At 47.9% G+C, this 21,837-nt stretch overlaps 2 protein-coding genes across 3 annotated transcripts in view; both read right to left on the bottom strand.

The window, feature by feature from the left end:
• The window catches only part of LOC144166168 (chymotrypsinogen B-like), a 36,448-nt gene extending 29,218 nt beyond the window's left edge, over positions 1 to 7,230 (bottom strand). The window contains exons 1-2 of one of the 2 annotated variants that reach the window (XM_077695770.1): positions 7,038 to 7,230; positions 2,986 to 3,257 (exon numbers count right to left, since the gene is read on the bottom strand). In XM_077695770.1, coding sequence (XP_077551896.1) covers positions 2,986 to 3,083 — 98 coding nt within the window. In that variant the 5' untranslated portion in view covers positions 3,084 to 3,257; positions 7,038 to 7,230. The remainder of the gene's footprint in view (positions 1 to 2,985; positions 3,258 to 7,037) is intronic. The other variant, XM_077695769.1, reaches the window with a different exon arrangement.
• A 12,105-nt stretch (positions 7,231 to 19,335) lies between these two features.
• LOC144166167 (chymotrypsinogen A-like) overlaps positions 19,336 to 21,837 on the bottom strand; it is a 28,894-nt gene continuing 26,392 nt past the window's right edge. The window contains exon 6 of the mRNA XM_077695768.1: positions 19,336 to 19,686. Coding sequence (XP_077551894.1) covers positions 19,480 to 19,686 — 207 coding nt within the window. The 3' untranslated portion in view covers positions 19,336 to 19,479. The remainder of the gene's footprint in view (positions 19,687 to 21,837) is intronic.

The following is a 21,837-nucleotide window of genomic DNA, read 5'->3' as shown; positions in this document are numbered from 1 at the left end:
TTTGTTGGTGTGAACATGATTTCTCGGAAGTTGTATGCAGGTTAATGGGCGGGTCAATGCTTTCTTTCGGAGTTTGCGTTAACTCGCCCGAAAGGCAGGGCTTGAAGCATACGTGTGCGTGCTTTCTTTTAAGATATAGGTTCCCAATTATTGTCTCTGAACTGAAACGAATTTTTTTAACGTCTAAAGAACATTCCTGTCTCGAGGTGAGCCCAAGAAATAAGTATACAATGAGTGGAACTTTCAAGTTTATTTCTTCTCCCGTGTGTAGGGAATAGAACTTTCGAAGTTCTTTCGTAATCAAGTATTGTGTACCTAAATGTTTATTCATGGCTGTAACTTTTGGGCAACTTTAGACGGAGACAGACACAAAAAGGGACACGAAGACCTGTATCTGTCTCCGTCTAAAGTTGCGCTAAAGTTACAGCCATGAATTCAGAATACCAACCAGCCCGCCTAACCGTGTTATTGTGAATGTGTATGTAGCACGTTTTCTCCTATTATAATATGGTATGCCTAAATTTGCATATGTCATATTTTTGCTTAGTTCAATACTGTGTACATAAAATGTATGTGCAATATATAAGTGTAGTACATGTGTTTTCATGACTTCGAATCAAAGACGTCCTCATATGAATTTTGAATAAACGCAAAGCAAAAAGAATGTTTGTGTAACACTCCAATCAATATCGCCACAAAGACAACAATTCGACACCAGAAAACATACTATTACCTACATATTTTCTTCGTTCAATTATGAAACATGTTACCGCACACATAACAAACGACGGGCGGCGGCCATTTCGAGTCATCGCCGCCGCTCGTCCAACTTTCGCGCCTGGTACCATTGCCGAGCGGCCCATGAGGCAGCGACAGGCGCGAAAGTTGGGCGAGCGACGGTTTCAGGGGCCGGCGCGCGGCGGCCCGGCCTGGCTGCCACGGGAAAAATGACGTCAGCAGCGTCCGCGACGTCACCAACCTCCTTTCTCCCCTCGCCACTCGTTGCCATGACGATAAGTACAACGTTTTTCAGACGCCACGTACTACTAGGGGAGGATTTGGCGCTGTTGTTGCGAATTACGCGGGACCACGGCGGATGCTAGAGAGGCCGCCCCGTGGCACGGGTATCTTCGGCCATGCACTCCGAGGTTCGCATTTGAACTGTCGAGGACTGTACGTGCGCGGCGTAACTTTACCTTTAACATGCGCTTGTATTTTTCTTTGAAGCGTTTAACGGTGGTTTGTCATCGAGGCAGAGGGCATTCTTTCTATACGAATAACCACGAGCGTTTTAAAACATCAGTAGCGACAGAACGCACATCCCAGCTTGGTGAAACCATATGACGTTCTGATCAAGATGAAAATGTTTTTGGGTGAGACTGACGCTTTGGAGAGGACAGTTGCGCAGTAGTGCTGGGTGAAAACTGCATTTACCTTTCTGCAGCATTTATGACCACATTGAAGTAAGTTTGGTGTACGGCCGGTTTTTAGAGCCCACTCTTGGGAAAAAGAACCACGACGTTTCGATACGGGCAAATAAAAAAAAAAGGGTTTCACTGACGGAGCACACTGCAGATGGCGCGACGAATTTACCCACCGTTCCCCGCGCGGAAGTGAGTGCTCGCCGGGGGAGGCGCTGGCGGCGCGGGATCGTCGTCTGCTTGAGCGACGGTTGTTTTGGGCCTGTTTTAATTGGCGCGGCTTCGCTTTGATTGCGCGCTGCCTTCGCGCGGCTTCATTATTTGTTCGACAGTTCCTCCAGGGTAACCCGCACCCGACGGAATTAAATGGTCGGACGGCAAACATACGTTAACGACTGGTTTGCAGGGCGGGAAAACAAAATGTACAAACCAAATACAAAAATTTGGCCGCTAGAGAAACGCTGCTTTTCTCTTCGGGAACGAGAAACGGAGCCCCACAAATGGGTCTCCGTTTTCTAAATTGGTGAATACCAATTCAGTTTTGTTTTAAGAGGTATAACAAAATTGGAAACTAGCAACAGGTTCTGATAAATAGGAATTATAAAAGTTCCCTCAGCTTTCTCGAAATTCTCTAGCTTACTAAACGAACTACTTTAAATCGGTATAAATGGGAATCACTAAGCTCACACGCCGAATTGTTTCGGTGTCTGCGCTTGTGTCGCGCGGTGGTGTAGCCCCAAACTAGCACATCAGGATTGCTAGGTTCTGCTATCTCACCCTTCGAAAGACACACCTCTCCGTTTTGTTTCTCCCGACTCACGGCCGGGCAACAGCGGCGGCGTCCGCCGCTCTAGCCCGGCAGTGGCCGACGCTGCTTCTGCGTTCGGGACGCCGCCCCCGCGAATTCCACGCAACGGCTGGAAGAATTGTTGTGGGTGTCGTTTAAAGCTTTGCTTTCCAACCACCTTCACAGTGTAGATTGGAGCCATTTTTTGTGACAGCATTATACCTTCGTAGTTGGAAGGTTGCTATGCGAAAGGATGCGGACTGCGCTGCACCAGCGGCGCCTTCCGGTGAGGAAAGCAACCCGACTTGCTTTTTATGAGGAAGTGAGGGAGAGTCTGCGCCAGTGTAGAAGCCTGGCGCAAGTTGAGAAGCCTGCCATCTGTCAACAGGAAGTAGTTGAAGTTGTACGTAAATCACAAACGAAAAACCTTGCAGACCCGTAAGTAAACAATACCGTATTTAATGTTTATATATTTAAAATGCAATCTTTATTTGATTAAATTGTGCTGATTGTGATGTTGAGCAAATTGTGATGTTGAGCAAAGTTACGTTTTGGCCCGCTAGGCTCCGCACCAATACACTTGCTCCTCAGCTTCAACGACGAAGCAGGGTACCCGCACGGCCCGGACGCCGAAGCGGAGTTTCGCAAATGGTTTATGTTGAAGAACTGTAGTCTGAACACCGCTTTCAGCTAGAGTGGGCACGATAACAAGGATTATAAAACGCCAACCAAACAACTTTTTTTCGCACAAAATAGTTGTAAAGAATGTGCACTCACTGCAAACAATGTGCGGCGGTGAGAACATGCCGTTGGCCGATGAGTATCCCGTCGCAGAAGTGGCTCTGTGACGGCGCGTTCAGGTGCAGCGCTGCCATCCACGGCCAGACACCGTGGTCGGCGTCGTGCGGCTCACCACTGGTGGAGGTCCTCGTACCGTCCGCTGTGATCACCGGGCGGCCGCATTCGCTGGCTGCGCCAACAAGGCGCCCACAGTGCGGGGCTCGTACCCTGATCCATGCTCTCCATTTTGTATCGTTCCTGCAGAATTGCTGCACCATAATTTTGTTCACTTGTGCCATTTGAGCTTGCTTACCCATTGGGACCTGCGCACCTGTTCGCACTAAAAGTATGATACACGACATGTTTGGACTATTGGCTCAGTTGTGGTAACAATTGCCGCCCTGGATATAATGTTACACCATAATGCAATGCGTAACAATTAGCAACCAGGGTTATACAGTAAATATAACTTTAGTTTTATGAGTGAGTATTGCGGTTTCAGCGTTTGGGGCTGTCTATACGTCTTTTTACCCGTCTCGGCGTTGGGGACCTAGTAACGTTGTCGGTGTATATTTCAAAGGCAACACGCCGGATTCGCGCAAGCGTTTCATCCAACGGCATTGACAGGAGTTTTGACCAAAAGACTGTTACAGAAATTTTTCAGAAAAAAAAACCTCCCTGCTTGTTCTTATGTTTGCGGGTTGCAAACGTTTACTGGGAACTCTAAGCCAGGTTGAAATCTCAAATTTAAACTACCAATATTACCCTGACCTTTTATATAAAAAAACTGTTCAGAAACACGAACAACAGAAGAATAAACATACGACACAGGTATGTTTCTTCTTTTGTTGTGTGTGTCTTTCTGCGCAGTATTTTTTAGATGCGACGCTGAGAGGAGCATCTCTTGCCGGCGGCCCTGTCCTTCCTGCGTCGTCGTTGTCTCAGCCGCGTCTCTCCTCCGCTCACTCCCTCTCCTCTCGCCGTGATAGCGCGCCCTCTCCCCCAACATCTGTGGCGCGCGCAGTGCGGCCCGCTCTCTCACTCCGCCGGTGGGCGGCGCTGCACGCTGCGCGCGGCGCAAGCGCGCTATGCGCATGTGCAGCGCCCTCTGTCTCCGCGGTCGCGCTGCGCATACAAGCGGAGTGCCGTGCTCCGGCCGGTCTCTCAGTCGACGGTCGTCAGCGCTACGCTCTCTCTCTCTCTCTCTCTCTCTCTCTCTCTCTCTCTCTCTCTCTCTCTCTCTCTCTCGCATTACCCGACGATTGCTCACGCAATTCGAGTAATCGACCCAACGGAAACGCACAATGGAACCCCCTTCAGCGTCGCATCACACCAGGGTTCCCGCGAGGGGAGGTGGACGTAATTTTTTTACAAGGAACCAGTAGCAACTCACTCAGTTTGTCGTTCTTGTAGACCTTCTAGAGTCTGACTTGGAAGAACGGAGATATGTTTATTCGAGAGATGAGCGCTTTGCTTGAGGCGGTGGTCACCACCTTGACGAAACAGCGTAAAAAACGGGGACACTAGGAGAGAAAGACAACAGGACGACGCTGTTTTTCTCTCCTAGTGTCCCCGTTTTTTACGCTGTTTCGTCAAGATGATACATAACCAGTACCAACTCGCCCAAATGTTGATCCGTCACCACCTTATGCCAGAAAGTATCCCGCTATTGCTAAAAAATGTTGAACAGCAGTTTGCGTTTGTGGAAAACGGGCGACATTACAAGTTGTCGGGATATAGGAACCTGAAAAGCGAACACACCACCCAATGTTTCGATTTTTGATTGTAAACGACGTTAGTGGGGCGACATTCGGAATTCTATGAATTAGGTCTACGAATAGCAAGAAGTTGTCATAATACAAAGCTCGTTTGAGAACGAATGACACGACGGTAATTAAATAGAACTAAATTGCGGTGCGGGACACCACGTGAAGATCCAACAAGTCAAACTATCACGCTATACGTCACAACCAGATTGACCTTGGAGGATATGCAATTCATTGTCCAGTTTCTCTGGTCATTTCACGTACAATGTTGTTTGTGGCCAGTGGATCCCGAATATTTTCAAACAGCCTAATTTAAGGTTTTCGAAAAAAGAAAAAGAAGAAAACACCAGCGAGAATGGAATGACGAGACTGTAATCTAATTTTATTCAAAATTTTGTTCGCCAGAAAATCCCTGCGCCTGCCCTCTATAAGAGTTTGTCGCTGTAAAGTGAACCACAGCAGTAAAAATCAAAATGTGTATTTTTTAGACGTGTAAACCTGGTATGTTTAGAAAGTGGTATCGGAAAAATGGAGTTGTGTAATTAGGCAAGAGGTAACTTCGTTTGATAAAAAAAAATCGTGACATTTTTTTCTGATGCGATTTTTTTGGTCCGCGTATAAGAAAAAGCATTGGACGTATTGACCGCGCAGGTCATAAAACATTGCTCTGTCTTACGCGGTAGTTCAATTGTTATACTAAGGGAATACTGCTGGCATCTTTGCTGGAAACGCAAACGGTTTATCGCCTATATTTCGACGAGTTAAATTGACCGTCTGAAGTCATTGCCTCCAATAAAGGCACTGGCTCAATCTCTCAGGTACATCTGATTGGTTCACAGCTGCAGTCACGCCGCGCAAATGGTTACGCCTTCGAGCACAAAGCCTATTCACTAGGCGAGAACGTTTTGTAATGTGGATGGGACCGCTTTGCCAATATATTGTGTGGGGCACCTATGAGCGTTGCCCTGAATGCCCCCAAAATAATGTTAAATGTGCGAAAAAGTGTGGGTTGCAATTCAACGGAGTTTGGGAATTGCAGTAAAGATTGAAGATTCCAGTAAAAGAGTTGACCCCGCTAACTTTGCTAATGAACAGTTACAGGCAGGATACTTTGCTCATGAACAGCCTGGATAGTTAAGCTGTAGGCGCTCCTTGTAAAAACATCGATCGGCAGTCAGTAGTGGATCACAAAATAACATCATACAGACGGTAATCGGAAAATACTGTGCTTTCTAATTCTGCGCTTTCGGTCGGCATTGTCGCAGTGCGGCACCTTGCTGTGAATATTATTTAGTAATATATGAAACAATTTATACTGTAAATTTTTGTGGCTTGGATAACATCAAAATGCACCTAACAGTGGGCAACGCCAATTGTCTGAACAAATGTGGTGAATGCGGTTAACGAATATCCCGTATTGCACTTTCTTCTGTCCTGACACGCACTCCGAAACGTATAAAGATGCAAACAGTAGTGCACATAGCTCAATGAAAATACATTTTTTCTAACATCAGTAATACGTAAGAGCTTATACGTTTGTTTTCACCGTGATGGCTGACAATAATTAGAACGGCTTTGGTTTCGTTCGAAGTGTAGCGTACGGCTTCTACAGTGGTGTGAAGGCACAGCACAAAATTAATATAGTTGAAAATAAGAGGTGTTTCTCCATCATATCCGTAAAAAAGATTGATACTGCAACCCGTGGTCGCAAAGCGCGCAGAAACTGCTGTTTTAATAATAAAAAGTTTGAAGTCCTGTAGCCGGGAAGTCAGCACTAAAACTCGCCAAACCGTCATGTGCAGAAATCGCTATGCAGTTACCGACCTTATCTAGCATCAAGCAGGCGCCTCACATCTTGTGACCTGAGATACCGGTAATCTTTCGGCATCCATTATCTAAGCACAACGGAACGGAGGACGTAATATTGCCCAATATACTTTGTTGCACAGACATATCACTCGCTTTCGAAAGCCTATTTAGATAGGCAAGCAGCCATTTGCGGAAGCTACGAGGGAGATTTTTTCATGATATGTACATAACATAGGCAAACTCTCCTTTGTGATTTTTGGTCTACTGACGCATTAGACATAACGGGAGCTATAGAGTAGGAAATGGCGTTTCTGCAAATTTGTTGGCTGAGACGTGAGATGATGTCATGGTTTAAAAATATTACGACCGGCACGCAACAGTCTGAACCGGACGTTACCCGTAACCCCTGCAAGTAAAGGTCAGCCCAACGCGTTTACGTCAACAAAAGAACGCAATGGCGTAAGTGACGCTTACCAGTTTCTTGCGATGACACAGTCATACTGCCAAGAAGAACCACGAAAAGTGTCGCTATCGTCAGTGATAACAAATTCATGACGATGGCCAAGGGCGCTGAACGCTTATGTCAACAAGCCCAATGAGTACGCCGGAGTTGCGAAGCGACTGTGGAACTCAAAGCAACCCCCTGTCTGCTCCTCCTTCGCCTGTGAACGCGGTTTCGACTTGATGCGGTGGCGCCAATCGCCGAGGAGCGCTAATCGCAAGTTTCGAGAACGGAACTCGACCCGGCGTTGACGTAGTGGAGCTGAAACTTGAACCACCCTGGGAGGCAGTGACCAGAGATGTGCGCAACCCATATCTCTATTGCGCAGGACTCCTTCCCTCCCTATGGCTAGCGGCTATGTAACTGATTTTTTGACACACGCACTCAGTGCCTATCCAAAATTTTTCTGTGTGTTTTGCTGAAAACAGCTCAAAATTACAAGAACACTTAAAGGGGCCATGCGGACAAAATACAAGTTTGTTTTATTCGAAATATTTAGTGTTTTATAGTGTCCCTAGCGCTTCTACGGCAGAAAATGATGCTGTATTCACTGAGAAATCAGTCCGTTTAAATTAAAATGTTGATTCTCCCGCCAAATCGTGTTTTCGCGACTTTGGCAATGAAGTCATAAGTGCGCGATTCAAACAAACTTCCCATGCGTCTTTCGGCTCTGCACCCTTGCTTGCCGCCAGTCCTCAATCATCAATCATCATCATCACGGACCGTCGTCCACCGTGACTTTGTTTTTGACCGTATTTGCACCTGGCTTGTCTTTGTTACTGGAGGAAGTAATCGTTTCGTGAAACATGGGGTATCCTCGACGAACAGGGTCTCGTAAGACGACGTCGCTTACGCCAATCGGCCAGTGTCGTGTAAGACAACTCCAAAGCGGCGGAGTGCTGTGCAGCTAGAACAAGCGTAGTGCGCATCGGTACTTCTATGTTTATGCGTATTTTCGTAACTTTCATTGTTTACGGCACCGTTATTACTGCTGTAAAACCAATACGCCTTACATTTAAGCGCAAATAGGTCGCTATAGGCAAGCTTGTAAGCCGTGCCTAATTCGCGTTTGCTTTTGCCGGCCTCAGCCAATCGCGCAGCTGGGCGCATATGACATCATAGGTTCTGTTGCGGGAAATGAGCTAGTGGGTTGCTTGGCCATTCCTTTTTTTCCCAATTATATAGCTTATTTGAGCGAAGGATGTGTTAAAAGTGTTGTCATTATGGTTTAACGAGGCACTCTTTCGAATCAAATTTTTATCGAGGTATTTTTTTCGAATGAACCAAACCTGTTTTGCCTGCATGGTTTTTCAAACACTATTTATGCCGTAGTTATTGCGAAAATACGAATTGAAGAACTCGCATGTCGTCTCATTGTTATTATAATCTTTTACAGCTTGAGTCTCTTCTCTCGGCTACTATAACTGAGCACACACCTGTATACGCATTGCCAAGCAAAAATTACATTTAGCGGGGACATAATTTGCTACTCGCCTTATGCAAACAGTGTAATTAGTGCGCTGAAATCATGTTGCGCAAGTGGCAAGCCGCACTTTGTGCGTTTCATCCAGTAGCCGTACACAGGCCGTAAGGTTTTACTGAGCGCGTGAAGCCAGCTCACGGGTGTACTCTCCCTCCCCCCTCCCACTTTTAAACAAAAAAGGGGAACCGCCGGTAACGTGCGCGCACCTGGACGGGAAGGACACCGGGTAAAACGTCGCTCCAAGAGTCCTTCAAGAGGAAAGCAACCTCGTGTCTTTGGGCAGTCGGCCATGTTTTGTGTGCTGTTCTTCGGTAATTTCGGCCTTATTTGGTCATTAAAAAACCGATTTGTCCCGATAATATTGATACTAATGTGATCGCAAATTTGAGACAAATAGTCGAGGTAATAAGGAACACATATGATGCAGTGACGATTCCCCACAAACTTTCCGGCGATTTTTTATAGCGTCGCAGGGTGTTGTTTGTGCGATCGGCAACCACCTCTAGGAAATATGTCAGGGTGATTGTAGGGTGATTTATACTTCCGTTTGATTGTATCACTTAAATGTTAAAGGGCAGTTAGCACACCGATAACTACGTTTTTAGTGCTGGTTTGTATTACTCCGCTCCTGCCCACATTACGCTACTGTACAGCGAAATTTCAATTTTCTTTAATATTTCGTCCTTTTACTCGTCTCTTGTTGGTGGAATGGAGTTGAGGTAGTCACAAAAGACGAGTTCTGCGAAAATGAAGACAGTTGTATTAAGTGCAGAGCACTTTAGGGGCTCGCCGTGTAATCGTAGTCGCTCGCTGCAGCCAAGTAAAGCCACACGGCGTTCTGTAGTCGCGGCGTACCACAGAGCCTCCGTAAGCCAAGTGGTTTATATAGTCATAGCGTTCGAAACTCGGCAACCACTGCCGATTGTCATACACCGTTGTTTAGGACAAAGAAAACTGCAGGTACATTTGATGCCAAATATACGTAATTAACCGGCCGCGCCCGGGTTAATTTAGTTAGGAACGCGCGTAGGGTTGGGTCTTAGCGAAAAAAAGTGGCAGTCCAACGCCGGAACGTGCGGGAGGAAAAACAAGCACAAAAAGAACAGAACTCACGTTGTCGCAGTTTCAGGCAGGGGATGCGCGAGCACTGTGAAGGCGGGAAATTTGAATTGCATTGGACAAACCTCCGTTTCATTCATCAAGACAGGAGTGAGACAAGGCGGCGAAAAGTGTGATGAATGGTAGCAGTGAGCGGATAACCGCACTGCAGCGGATTATGGCGAATCACTGCTCTGCACTTCCGACAGCTCACATTTAGTGGAACGGAACCGCTCTCCATATAACCCAACAGGTCGCGATGTGCGTGATTTCGGGGCCAGGCGAAATATAAAGACGCCAATGTGTGTCAGGGACGTAAAAAGACACTGAAATGAATTTTCGTGTGTTGTCATTTGCTGCGTTGTATAGTTATTTTTCTATAATAAATAATTCCCCTGCTTAGGTGAAGTGTGCAAACTTTACTTATATGTAATTAGTGACAGAAGCATAAACAACATGCGTAGTTCCTGGCTTTCACAGCCACTAGCGTAACGAAGTCGTTTTATTTGGCACTGCAATTTCTTGGGATCTCAGCTTCTAAAATTTTCATGTCATGACTGTTATGTTAGATATTGACGTTTATTTTGTTGTCGCACAGACCCTAAGAGCCGAACGGGGCAGCATTAGGCTGAACGTAACCCTGCAAGCATGTTGGTGCGTAGTCATAACAGACGTGTTAACATCAGCGGGGAGGACAGTGCGAGGAAAGCGTCGTTTTCGTACGCATCTTGTTTAAAAAGCGAGTAAATAGAACGAACCAAGTGTGACCATAGCTTACACATTCACGCCCTGTAACAATATCACCCTCTTCCTCATTCTAATCTGTTGAACTACGAAGAAACTACTCTTTCCCAATTCACAGGAACAATTTTTATCACCCTCAATGGCTAAATTGCCTTTAATTTAACCCAGTATCTCGCAGAAGGTGAATTTTATTCTCAGCCAGGCACCATAAAACACATCCCTGTAAAACGCGCCCAGCCCTCCAGCCTCTTTCCTCCTCTCTGCTCTTCCGGAGCTGTGTGGGCAAACCTGACGACCAGTGGTGACTTGGACACCTAGAATCTGCTGCTCTCCCGGGCAAAGATTGCCAAATTGTCACTAGGGCTTCTAGACTAAGAAAACAGACCTATTATCTGCGAGATAAAGTTCTCCACTGTCGCTACTACTACTTAGACTATAAGGATCTGATAGGTTATTCATCATCATCATCATCATCATCATCCTATCTATGCCCACTGCAGGACAAAGACCTCTCCTATTATTGACCAATTACCCCGGTCCTGTGCTAACTGTGACGAATTTATCCTCGCAAACTCCTTGATCTCATCTGCCCATCTAACTTTCGGCCACCCTGTACCACGCTTGCCTTCTCTCGGGATCCACTCTGTTACCCTCAATGGCCGACGGTTATCTTGCCTTCGCATTACCTGTCCTGCTCACGTCCATTTCTTCTTCTTAATTTCTACTAACATGTCCTTAATACGCGTTTGTTCCCTGACCCACTCCGCTCTCTTCTTGTCCCTTAATGTTACACCTATCATCTTCCGTTCCATTTCTCGCTGAGTCGTCCTCAATTTAAGTTATTACGCTAGAGTAAATACACACGTGTTTTTTACTCCCCTCAGCGTCGCTTTGAAAGAGCCGGAAAGGCCGCATTGTTCGGCACACGGCAGACAGAGGGTTTCGTTCTTTCTCTATGGCGTCGTTATTGGGGAGCTGCGGTATGCTAGTTAATGCCACGCGGGACACACAATCTTGCCAGATAAGGAACTTACACACTGAACCCTTGCTATCCTATTGTTGTTTTGAGTGCGGAGCACTTTGGGAGCCCGGCTTGTCGTTGTAGCTCGTCCGGGATCACGGCTTCATGCAGGCAAAGGCTTCGAAAAGATAATCGCTTCCCCTGGTCTGGATTGAACCTGGGTCCCTCGTGTAACGAAAGAGAGGCACACGTTGCTCATATGCACAGTGTCGGGGTGAACTATGAGGTATGCCGTTGCCACGAACGCTGCCGTTACTAGGCCACAAAAAAGTGCACAGTAACATAAAATAACAAAAATATTATTATAACGGATGAATACCCCAAATAGATGAAAACTCAATGCAATGCCTCTTTATGGGCGTTTTCAGGGGCTGCGAAGCCCTATGTTGACTACTTTCGATATCAACACCAAGCTTGCATTGAAGCTAGTCAATATAGGACGCCACAGCCCCTCTACCGAATCACTGCTCAGCACTTTACAGCGTTCACCTTGACTTAAACTAGTTTATTTTTTTAATGCGGTCGCAAAGGAGTACAGCAAATTACTGTTTCTTTTTTTGCCGTAAGTTCCGTTTAGAACAACGGTATTGAATAATTCCGAGCACTAAAGCATCACCCTCTTTCTGAAGGGTATTACTTCACGTACTGATGTTGGTGTTTTCTTATTATATTGTCTGAGGGCTGATACTGCGAATAACCGACAATTCCATGACGTTGTTTTTTGGTGGTAAATGTATATGGCACGTGAGACTTTACTGGACGCATGTTTCGTTGCCGGTAATGACGCACACATGCATTCCACCAATAAGGAGGGGTAGCAATTGCTTGACAATGGACTTTGGACTGCTGGGGAGAAGAAAGGGAACAACTATTAAGGTGGTATTATGGCCGCCTCGCAACCGAAGTGTCATAATATCAACAATGTCGCTATCGTGTTCGCTGTTGGTAAAGTCCATTCTTGAAAATTGGTGACACATGCAAGGTGTTTGGTAATATTTTCGTGAGGCCATCGCAATTCCACTAAAGGTGGCGAATCGCGGCGACTTTGGAAACAGTTCGGCTAAAATTGCATTTTAATGCTGTCGGTAGTACTGCTGACATTTCCGAAGGTGATGCCGTGGTACTACGGTGCCGCTATTCGGCTTGACATCCGGTTTGAGTTCTTCGCCTGTTCGGCCTCGGCACTTAGAAAAGGCTGCAGCTTAGTTCAGCTAACCTTGGATATGAAAAGCAAAAGCTTTGCTTAGCCTGGTTAAGCCTCGGATTTATTTGGCTAACCTTTGATTTTAGCTGTAATATTGTAATATTCGTCCAAAGCATGACTTTGTTTACTCTTGCGGTCCCGCTTGCGATGTTTTCCGAGCAACAATAAACTGAAACTGAAACTAAAACTGAAACGGCATGCCGGGCGTCATCCGCGTAATGGTCAGACACCGTTTGGAGACAAGGGAAGGTGGCCCGCGGCCACACTCTCATTCATTGCAAAGCTCGCATGCATGCGGAGAGTCACGTGGTCAGGTGCGAACCAGTTGCGGAGAGCGCATGCGCCAAGCCATCGATGAAAGCGGCCGTCGGTGGAGCGCGGCCGGCGAGTCATCTGATGCGTTGCCCATGGTACGGCTCAGCTGCGGTGAAAAGGCGGTCGAGTTTACAGCGACGGTGAAAATGCCCGACAAGATTCGTAAAACGTTGCTTTGAAACCTGAATGCCGAAGAGCAACCAACAAAATTTTCCGAGGCCATCCAAGATATATATTATTAGTTGTGGATGTGAAAACATTAATGTGCGACTGAACTCCGCCGCCAAAAGGAGCCTGGCTCGGTTGTGAATGCTTTGCCGCTGGCTTGTCTCTAGGCACTGTCACCTTGCCCACCAGGTTGAGTGCATATACGGGGGACATCATCTCCATGCTGGAACAGGCCCGCCACGACAAGGACCTGGCCTTCCTGCTCCTGCTGGACATGTGGTCGGTATTCGACATGGTCGCCCACGGGGCCATACTGGAGGCCCTGGACGGCATGTGCACTGTGGGGAGTCTCGGAGGCTACATCCCGACATTCCTGCGTGACCGGACACTGCGGGTGAGGGTCGGCCGGGCGACCAGCAGTGTTCGAAACGTCCGCTCCGGGGTGCCCCAGGGGAGCGTGCTGAGCCCGTTCTTATTCAACTTGGTGCTGGATCCTCCCCATACTGCAACCCTCCAGGATTGCGATACCCGGTGGAGGTGGCGGTGTATGCTGACGACGTGGCACTTTGGACCCATGGCCCCACCAAATACTGCCACACAGTCAAGAGGTGCCTTCAGGAGGCTCTGAGAGCAGTTGTAGTCCTCCTCGATAGCCATGGCCTGAAGCTGTCGGAGGCCAAAACACAGGCCCTTATGCTACACCCGGGAAGATGCAGGGCTCGACGGGCAACACCGCCCATCACACTCAACGGACGGCCTCTTCCCTGGAGGCTGACCGTGAAGTACCTGGGGCTGCTCATCGCCTGCCGGCTCACATGGCTGCCAGCCGTCAAGGGCCTCCGGGCACGCAGCGCACGGGTGCTCAAGGGGTGCGGCAGCTACTGGCTCGACGCAATGGGTGCTCACACCAAGTGGCGCCGCGCATGTTCCACGGCATGGCCTCCGCAGCTCTGCTGTACGGGCTTCCACCCGCCTACCTGGGACCCCGACGCTGGCAGGAGCTGGAGATCGACCAGCACGGCGCCATCCGCCTCTGCGTGGGCCTCCGCTCCACGTCCCCGGTGGCGGGCACTTACACAGAGGCGGGTACCTGGCCCATCGAGATGCGGGCCGTGCAGACGGGGCTGCGGCACATCCAGCGCCTTATGACCGCACTCGACGGGGCTGCGCTCCTGCAGAGGTTCCGTAGCCGGCCCAACTCGCACATGGGAGTGCTGCTCACTATCTTCGGGTAGGGCATTAAGATGCCGAGCCGACCCCGCCTAGAGCCACCACCACCAGACGCAGGGGAGGCCCTGCAGATCACCACGACCCCCCACGCGGTCCGCAAGAAGCGGACCACACCACCCCAGGCCATCTGCCATGAGGCGGCCGCCCTGCTGCAGGACGAGCTGACCAGCAACCTGCATCTCTTCACGGACGGCTCCGTCAAGCACAGCACGGGTGAGGGGGCGGATGCGTGCGTGGTGCCTGAGCTGGGAGCCAGCCGGAACTGCCGCCTGCCTTTCCCCACTTCTTCCACACCGGCGGAGCTGGCAGCGCTGCACCTGACCGCCGACCTCCTCTTCGAGAGGGGGCCCCAGAACCACACGGGGGCGGCCATCCTCACGGATTCCAGGACTGCCGTGCAGCGGCTGCACGCAGCCGACCAGCCCACCAACAGCAGCGGCTACCCGGAGCGCTCCCTTGCAGCGAAGCTGCACACTGTGGCTTCCCGAGGCTGCGACCTGCGGCTCCACTGGCGGCCGGGCCACAGTGGCATCCGGGGAAACGAGGGTGCCGACGCCCGAGCCAGGGAGGCCTACCAGAAGGGCGCCCCAGTTTCCCAAGACGTTTACGCCTTCATCGAGGCCCTCACTGCCATGGCCCGCATAGTGCAGTCAATGCACCTCGACCTCCGCGTTGTGAGTGCCCTGGCGCCACAGCCGCTGCCGGCACGCATTAGCGGGGATGCCCACTGCCTGCTTCTCCGCATGCGGCTCGACTGCTGCATTTTGGCGGAGCGTCTGCACCGACACGGGCGCCAGAAGTCCCCTAAATGTGGGGACTCCCCGGAACCAGAGACGCTGGAGCACCTACTCTGCTTCTGCCCCCACCAGGCGAGTCCGAGAGCAGAGCTCCACCGAGCGCTCCAGCGTCGAGGCCTGCCCAGCGGCGGCATGGAGGACCTTGTGTTCCCGAAGGGGCCTGAGACAACCCAACGGGAAGTCTTCGCCCATCTGCTCCATTACCTGGAGATAACCGGCCTCACGCAGCGGTTGTAGCCCGGAGTGTAGTGCCCAGACTGATGCGCTCGGGCTGACAGCTTTCTAGACCTGGAGGCTCTCTTTATACCTTTTTCTCTCTCTTTCCCTCTCCCTCTATCCACTTTTCCCGGTCACTCCCGCTCTACTTCCCTTCCCCTGCACTGGGTTGTATGCAGGTGAGCTCCCTGCCGAGCTCAAAATATCCCCAGTGCCTTTCCTTTCCTTTTCCTCTTCCGCCAACCACAACCCCCGCGCGCTCATTTCATTCGTGCCATATTTCTAAGAGCACGCGCTACGGTTCGTGTCCCCGCCGCCCATGACCGCTTTATACAAAAGCACAATCTACCACTGACGTTACGCGATTTTCCGATTACCTTTTTAAGGAACTTGTCCACAGAGAACTTGTAAATGGGCTATCACTGTTCTTTCAGACGATGGGTGTCGGCGCGTTGTTGACGGTGGCATTAGGCGTAGTTGAGGCATTTTTTCTTGTCCTGTTTTTCGTACAACTGCACTCTTTGTTGCCTACGGCATTCAGAACCACGCGATTGTATTTGTAGTGCTTGTGGTGCATGGCGGCTTTCCGTGTAGCGCCGCGGTCTGTATGCATTACAATGCTGCCCTCATCTTTTTTGGCTCCGTTAGAGTTGGCAGCTACCTCGACACTGTGTTTCTTCCCTTTGCTGTTTCTTCAGCACTGGATACGCACCTTTTCTTTCTGGGTTTCAGCATCCTGGTTCTCATTTAATGGTGGCTTAGTGTGGTAGACAACGGGACGCGTTCGCTGGTAACGCGGGTCGGCGATGTCCATTTTCCCACGGCGGAACCGCGTGGTGAAAAAACATGTCCGCGTATCTGCTCGCATCGCTGCAAATGTCACCGAAAGACGATAGTCTTCTGCTGCATCTGCCACGTAAATGCCTCCCTTCTATCCCCCGCCCACCTCTGACGTTCTTCCCCTGTTGTCTCGCTCCTGGAACGATAAAACAGAGGAGGTTTGCTAAAATCAATTCGAAGTTCCCGCGTTCCATGCCTTGCTGGACACTTATTGGAACTTTACTTACGGTTGTATTTGGAACGACGCCACAAGGTACGGCCTTCAGCGCTGGCCTTTTTGTATTTTTTTGGTTAAAAAATTATTTTTAACGTGTACATTTTATTTGCTATCGCAAAAATCAAGCAACCTAGTGCTTTATTTGAATGAGCACTGAGAATATCACTTATTTATTGATAGCTTGTGTGAAATATGCCTGATGTTTTCGTTTTGCTAAAAAATGTTGGCAAGTATGAAATGCGTTTCCAGATTCTGTTGTTTGGAAATGCTTTGCATATATAAACATCTCGTTCAAGTATTCATTTAACTTCTAGCCTGAAGGCCGAATCGAAGGACAAAGTGACATATATGGTTGTATAGTTATACAATAGCTTTCCTCCTATACTGCAAATGGTTAATTAACGTGATTGTTCTGACCATTCCAGTGTATTTATAGGCCTGTATAAATTTTGCTTGTATGTTTTGTGTCCTGTAAATTTGTAGTGTAAGGTTTGTGCGTATTGTCAAATAAACTCTTTCTAAAAAACAGACAGACATACAGACAGACCAAACGTTTCTGGTTTAAGTGGCCGAAAAAAGGCGATCCTCTTCAGATTATCGAACGTTCCAGTTATGGAACAGGCTGTGTCCTGCGGGGAGACGCTAAGGTGAAGCCCGACTGGACTGGGGCGAGTCACGAACCAGTACGCTGGGAATTCAATCATTTAAGATTCCGCGTGACTCAATGTCGCTCCTGTGTACTGCGGCGAGATGCTGTATCATCGTTGCCGCATTTGGCAGCCAACGGTACAACCACGATTATCTTTTGCGCCGCCTAAGACAACGACCCGGCAGTGTAGTGGCTAAGATGCCTGTATTCAGACACAGCAGTCCCGGGTACGAATCACATCATTGAAAATTTTCAAACCTAATTTTCAAGCATAACCAGCAAATTTTTAAGCATAGATTTTTTTCCATATGCGAGTTTATATTTACTTTTACAGCGGTTTCGTACAAAGCGACAGTGTCAAATACCAAACGTCACCGACGGACAGACGGATTTCCTTGGTGAGTCCGCATGAAAAGCTTAGGCAATTAAAAATGCATGAACATAATCCCCCCTCTTCCTCGCACGCACACACCCCGAGGCATACACACGGGAACACAAGAAAACACGCACAGCTTCGGTAGCGATACCTGCAGCCAATACTTTCTCGGCACAGGTTCGGTAGGCTCGGCTCGGCGCCTCTTCTGAAGTGGCGGCCAGGTAACGTATAGCCTAACATCGTCTCAACCTGGTAGCTCCTGATTGTGAAACTCTGCGATGTTGGTTCAACATGCAAAATTAGGGATTCAAAAATTCTAATTTAGACTCAAAATGTCCATTCACAATCTGTCATACACGCACACAACTTTAAACATAGGTTAGGTCCTGCTAAAGACATTTCTTTACAATTGTTTCATCAACAACATGTAATCCTGAAGAAGGAAGTAGCTTCGGTTTTAAAATTTATTGCAGTGAAGGCATGTTTTCTAAATCACTTTCCCTGTCATATAAATGGAGAAAACAACGAACACACTTTTTCTTTTCCTCAGGCGTGAACATCATTGGGTGCCCAAACCAGAGTGTTTAGAGAAAATTGATTTTCGGACTGCGAAGTTAATTGTACAGAGTGCGAAATATTATTTCGTCCTTTAGCAGAATTCAAAAGGCGTTTGAATGGTGAGTTCGAGATGCAGCGTTGCCCTGAAATTTTGCGATGCCAAAATCAGCAACGCCGATGGAAGATGGGTATTTGATGGCTGGTATCGTTGATATCGGCCGGCCGCTGCCGTCATAGCTTTGAGTGAAACCGAGGAGCTGTAGCTGATGCTGTAAGTTATATTCAGCTGTTGAAGCGCTAATCGCATTGGAAGATACATTGGATAAAAATTAACCAGAGTGTCACATGAATGGTGGAAGCGGATGGCTGTGCCGTTTGCTATCAACCTGCCAGCACAAAATGTTTTGCTCTGATATGAAACATTTACTTTCGAGCACAATTTATGCCCCTGTATTGAGGTGTCGGTGCAGAATCTCCACACAGAAGGTGCAGTTCGGACACTGGCGGCAGCAACATGGCTACCCCACTCTTTGTAAGCCTGAGGACCGTCCCCGAAGCTACCGGCCGAGCCCCCACTCCGGTGTTAAACGAGAGCCGCCGTTCACACAGTCCAGAAACGGAAAGCCCTGATCTAAAAAGACAAATTCCACCCCGACTCTCCGCTTCTAAACTGTGTGTACGGTGGCAGGTCCCGTAAACGTTTTCTTCTCCACTGCCGCCGCTTTTTGGCAGCTCGACAGGTGCTTTTGAAGGAGCCCATTGAGCATATGGAGCAGACCAGTTCCATCCCACTCAGCTTAATTTTTGGGAAAGCAGATTTGGGGCAGGCATTACGAGAGATCGGTATATGTATTTAGGCTGATCACTCTACTACACGTCAGCTAAATTGCTAAGGAATCTATATTTATTGGGTAATTTGGTGTTTTATGATAGCAGAATTTGTTTCCCGCCCTTTGTTCTGGAGAATAAATTAATCTTTTAGGGCTCAGTCGACGTAAAGTCGATGATTTAAGCTTGACCAATCCCCCCTTATGGGTACGAGCGAAAAGCATCCCGGGCATCATCATTAACATCACCACCGCCATCATAATAATCCTCACCATCGTCATAATCCCAATCATTTCAAAGAGTGAGCGCAACAGAAAAAGGCAGTGCAATGTATTTTTTTTCGTCTCTCTCTCTCTCTCTCTCTCTCTCTCTCTCTCGTCTGTCGGTTTTGTTTACAAGGCGCTTGAATGATGCGTTATGCATAAACAAGCCAGTCTGAGTTCTCTTGCCTTGTTCATGATTTTTACTGGTCCTTACCAACGTAAGAAAACGAGCTTCGGGTAAAGTAAGAACGCGGAGTTTCCACTGATGTTGGTGATTTTATTAGCAATGAATGCGGGTGATTTTTTAAACACAAAAATGTAATAGCACTTCACACACAAAAATGCATATGCCCGTCGAAGCCGCGCACAAATATTATACGAATAAACAATAATACCATCTTCACTACCTAGAGGAAGTTGCATATTTTGCGTAATGTCTTTCGGCTCGTTTTGGCGTTCACGTAGACGTCGATGAAATTTCGGACATAGTGAGAGACCTTGGCGAAGTACAGCGGCTCATCTTCTTGGCCGCACCGCTGTGGCCCACCCACCACGATGCCATGCAGAGTCCACGTTCCATTGTTCCTGTGCACAACTGGACCTCCGCTGTCACCCTAGGGATAAAAAAGCCGGAAAAAGTATGTTGAAAACAATGAGAAGCCTTTACGGAAATGCATGTGCAAGGTTTTTTTTCTATACGCACGGTGGGCGCGGCACAAAACACAATGAACATAACAAATTTTGTTGCTCTTACAACACTGAGGAGCGGGGGATAAACAATCCTTCACCTGATCCGGAGCACCCTTCAACAAGTTTGTGGTCAGAAACTGAACCTTACTGCTTTGCAATTACCTATGACATGAACGAATGATTAATGCGCTTCGAAAGAAAGAAATAGTCGCACTTTTGAAGAAACTCGATGCTCTTGATTATTACGAATTAAATGTAGAAAAACTTTGAATGATTGGTACACAAATGCTTCACCCTCAGAAATGGCTTTCGAGTAGTAATTTTCTGCAAGAAAAAAAAAGTGCTCTAAATTTGGTGGTTAGGTAATTCCTTTAGCATTCAACCCACCAATAAGTTAGTTTTTTGGAAACATCGCAAGGATAAATAACGTTTTAAGAAAGAAATTTGTGGAAGGAATAACTTGCTTGTCTGATATTTCCATTCAGCAACTGGCGCAGTTCAACTGGCACTGTCGATTTAGTGCGGAATAATTCTCCACCTATTTGTAGGCGTTGTTCAGAGAACAGCAAGACGGCATTTGGTAAAAGTTTTGTTGGGTAGAAAGACGCGAGAACAGCGAAGGTCTAACCCTCCTTTTCTCCACCCCCCCCCCCCCCCTCAGCAGCAAAACTCAATGTATAGTTACCGTAAAAAAGAATCCCCGGCTGGGGTTTTTTTGGGAGGAACGTTGATGGATTTTCAGATATGGTGTATTGTAAGTAAATGAGTTGTTATGCAACTGGCGGGCCTAGCCTTGTGCGGTCTGTCGGAAATCGCTCCGCCCGAGTGGCCCCTTTTAAAACTATTCGCCGCCAATAATCAAAACTCCGAAAGGTGTGTGTCCTATGTCTCACGATTGGTCAGAAAATGTGTCTGCTCGTGACTGAAGTGTGTTCTACATGGGCAGTTTATTTTGAGGCCGCTTAATTCCCGGCACTACTTCACAGCTCCAGCTTATATCATGGTGTACATCGCGACAATTGGCCGGTAAATAACGGATATCTGCGTGATAATTACAGTAGAACGCCAGAAAAATGATCGCATGTATAGTTCATTCCGCAAGCCGTGTGCAGGAGGGCCTTAGTACGGCGCTCATCGAATTGGTTCCACCAGCGCAGCGAGGGTACGGATACGCCCTTCCAGGGCCGCAACGCCTATTGCCTAATTTTATTATGCTGCCGTCCTCATTAGAACGTAACGGTAAGTCAGATGCGCTTGTTTGGCGACTTTGTTGATCGTCCTGTTGCTTTCATCCTGCTGCAGCATCTCGTGAAATAGACTATCAGACGGGCTAAAGGCTTAAAAAGCGCTTCAGTTAGCATGTGAACAGCGGATATAGCTACCAAGTTGCTGTGTTCATAGAGAAAATACTCCGGACCCCTTACTTTCTCCAACGTTTTATCAGGAAAGAAGATAGAACATTTAGGTGACGGAGGTAAATGGCCCGAAATTTATCAGTGGGATCTTCTTCGCATCATGGTCAACGCCTTGACACCGGCGACCATCCCCCGCCATGCAGAAAACCCCAACGCTTCAGTGGGCTTAAGCAGACATGGCGGATGGGGAAACAAACTCCTAAAAAAAAACAAGTAAATGTGCAGATTTTTTGGGGATCTGCACCTATTCGCAAGAAACGTTATTAGGCTTCGCCTAATCGAAGTAATTGGGAGCAGAGAAGAGAAACGTTTAGGTGCACGGAGGCAGAAACGCGTCTGCCTCTAGCTTGCGTCAAAACAGTTTGACGATGATTTGATGACTGTTTGTACCGTGAGAACATGAGCGTCATCGTAACATGTTCATGAAGAGTCTTAGGAAGAACAACCATGGCGTAAAAGGGCAACACGTCCGAAGTATTATATTATTTGTCTTTTAAATTAGAGGTGAGATCTCTTATTTACGGAGTATATGAGATTTAAAGAAAATGGCGCAGCTTGCGCTAGTAATGCAAGTCTGGAGGAACAGTGGAGCTGGGGGTCGGCCTAGCTTCTTCCGGTTTTGCGAAGTTTTGATAACTTTTGCTAGGTTTTGCTAAGTTT

This window comes from Haemaphysalis longicornis, unplaced genomic scaffold (genome assembly GCF_048455015.1).
Source record: "Haemaphysalis longicornis isolate Haplotype H1 unplaced genomic scaffold, Haemaphysalis longicornis Haplotype H1 scaffold_16, whole genome shotgun sequence".
Taxonomy (NCBI): Eukaryota; Metazoa; Arthropoda; class Arachnida; order Ixodida; family Ixodidae; genus Haemaphysalis; species Haemaphysalis longicornis.
Note: the sequence above shows the minus strand (reverse complement) of the source record. Positions and strands in the feature narration are given on the sequence as shown.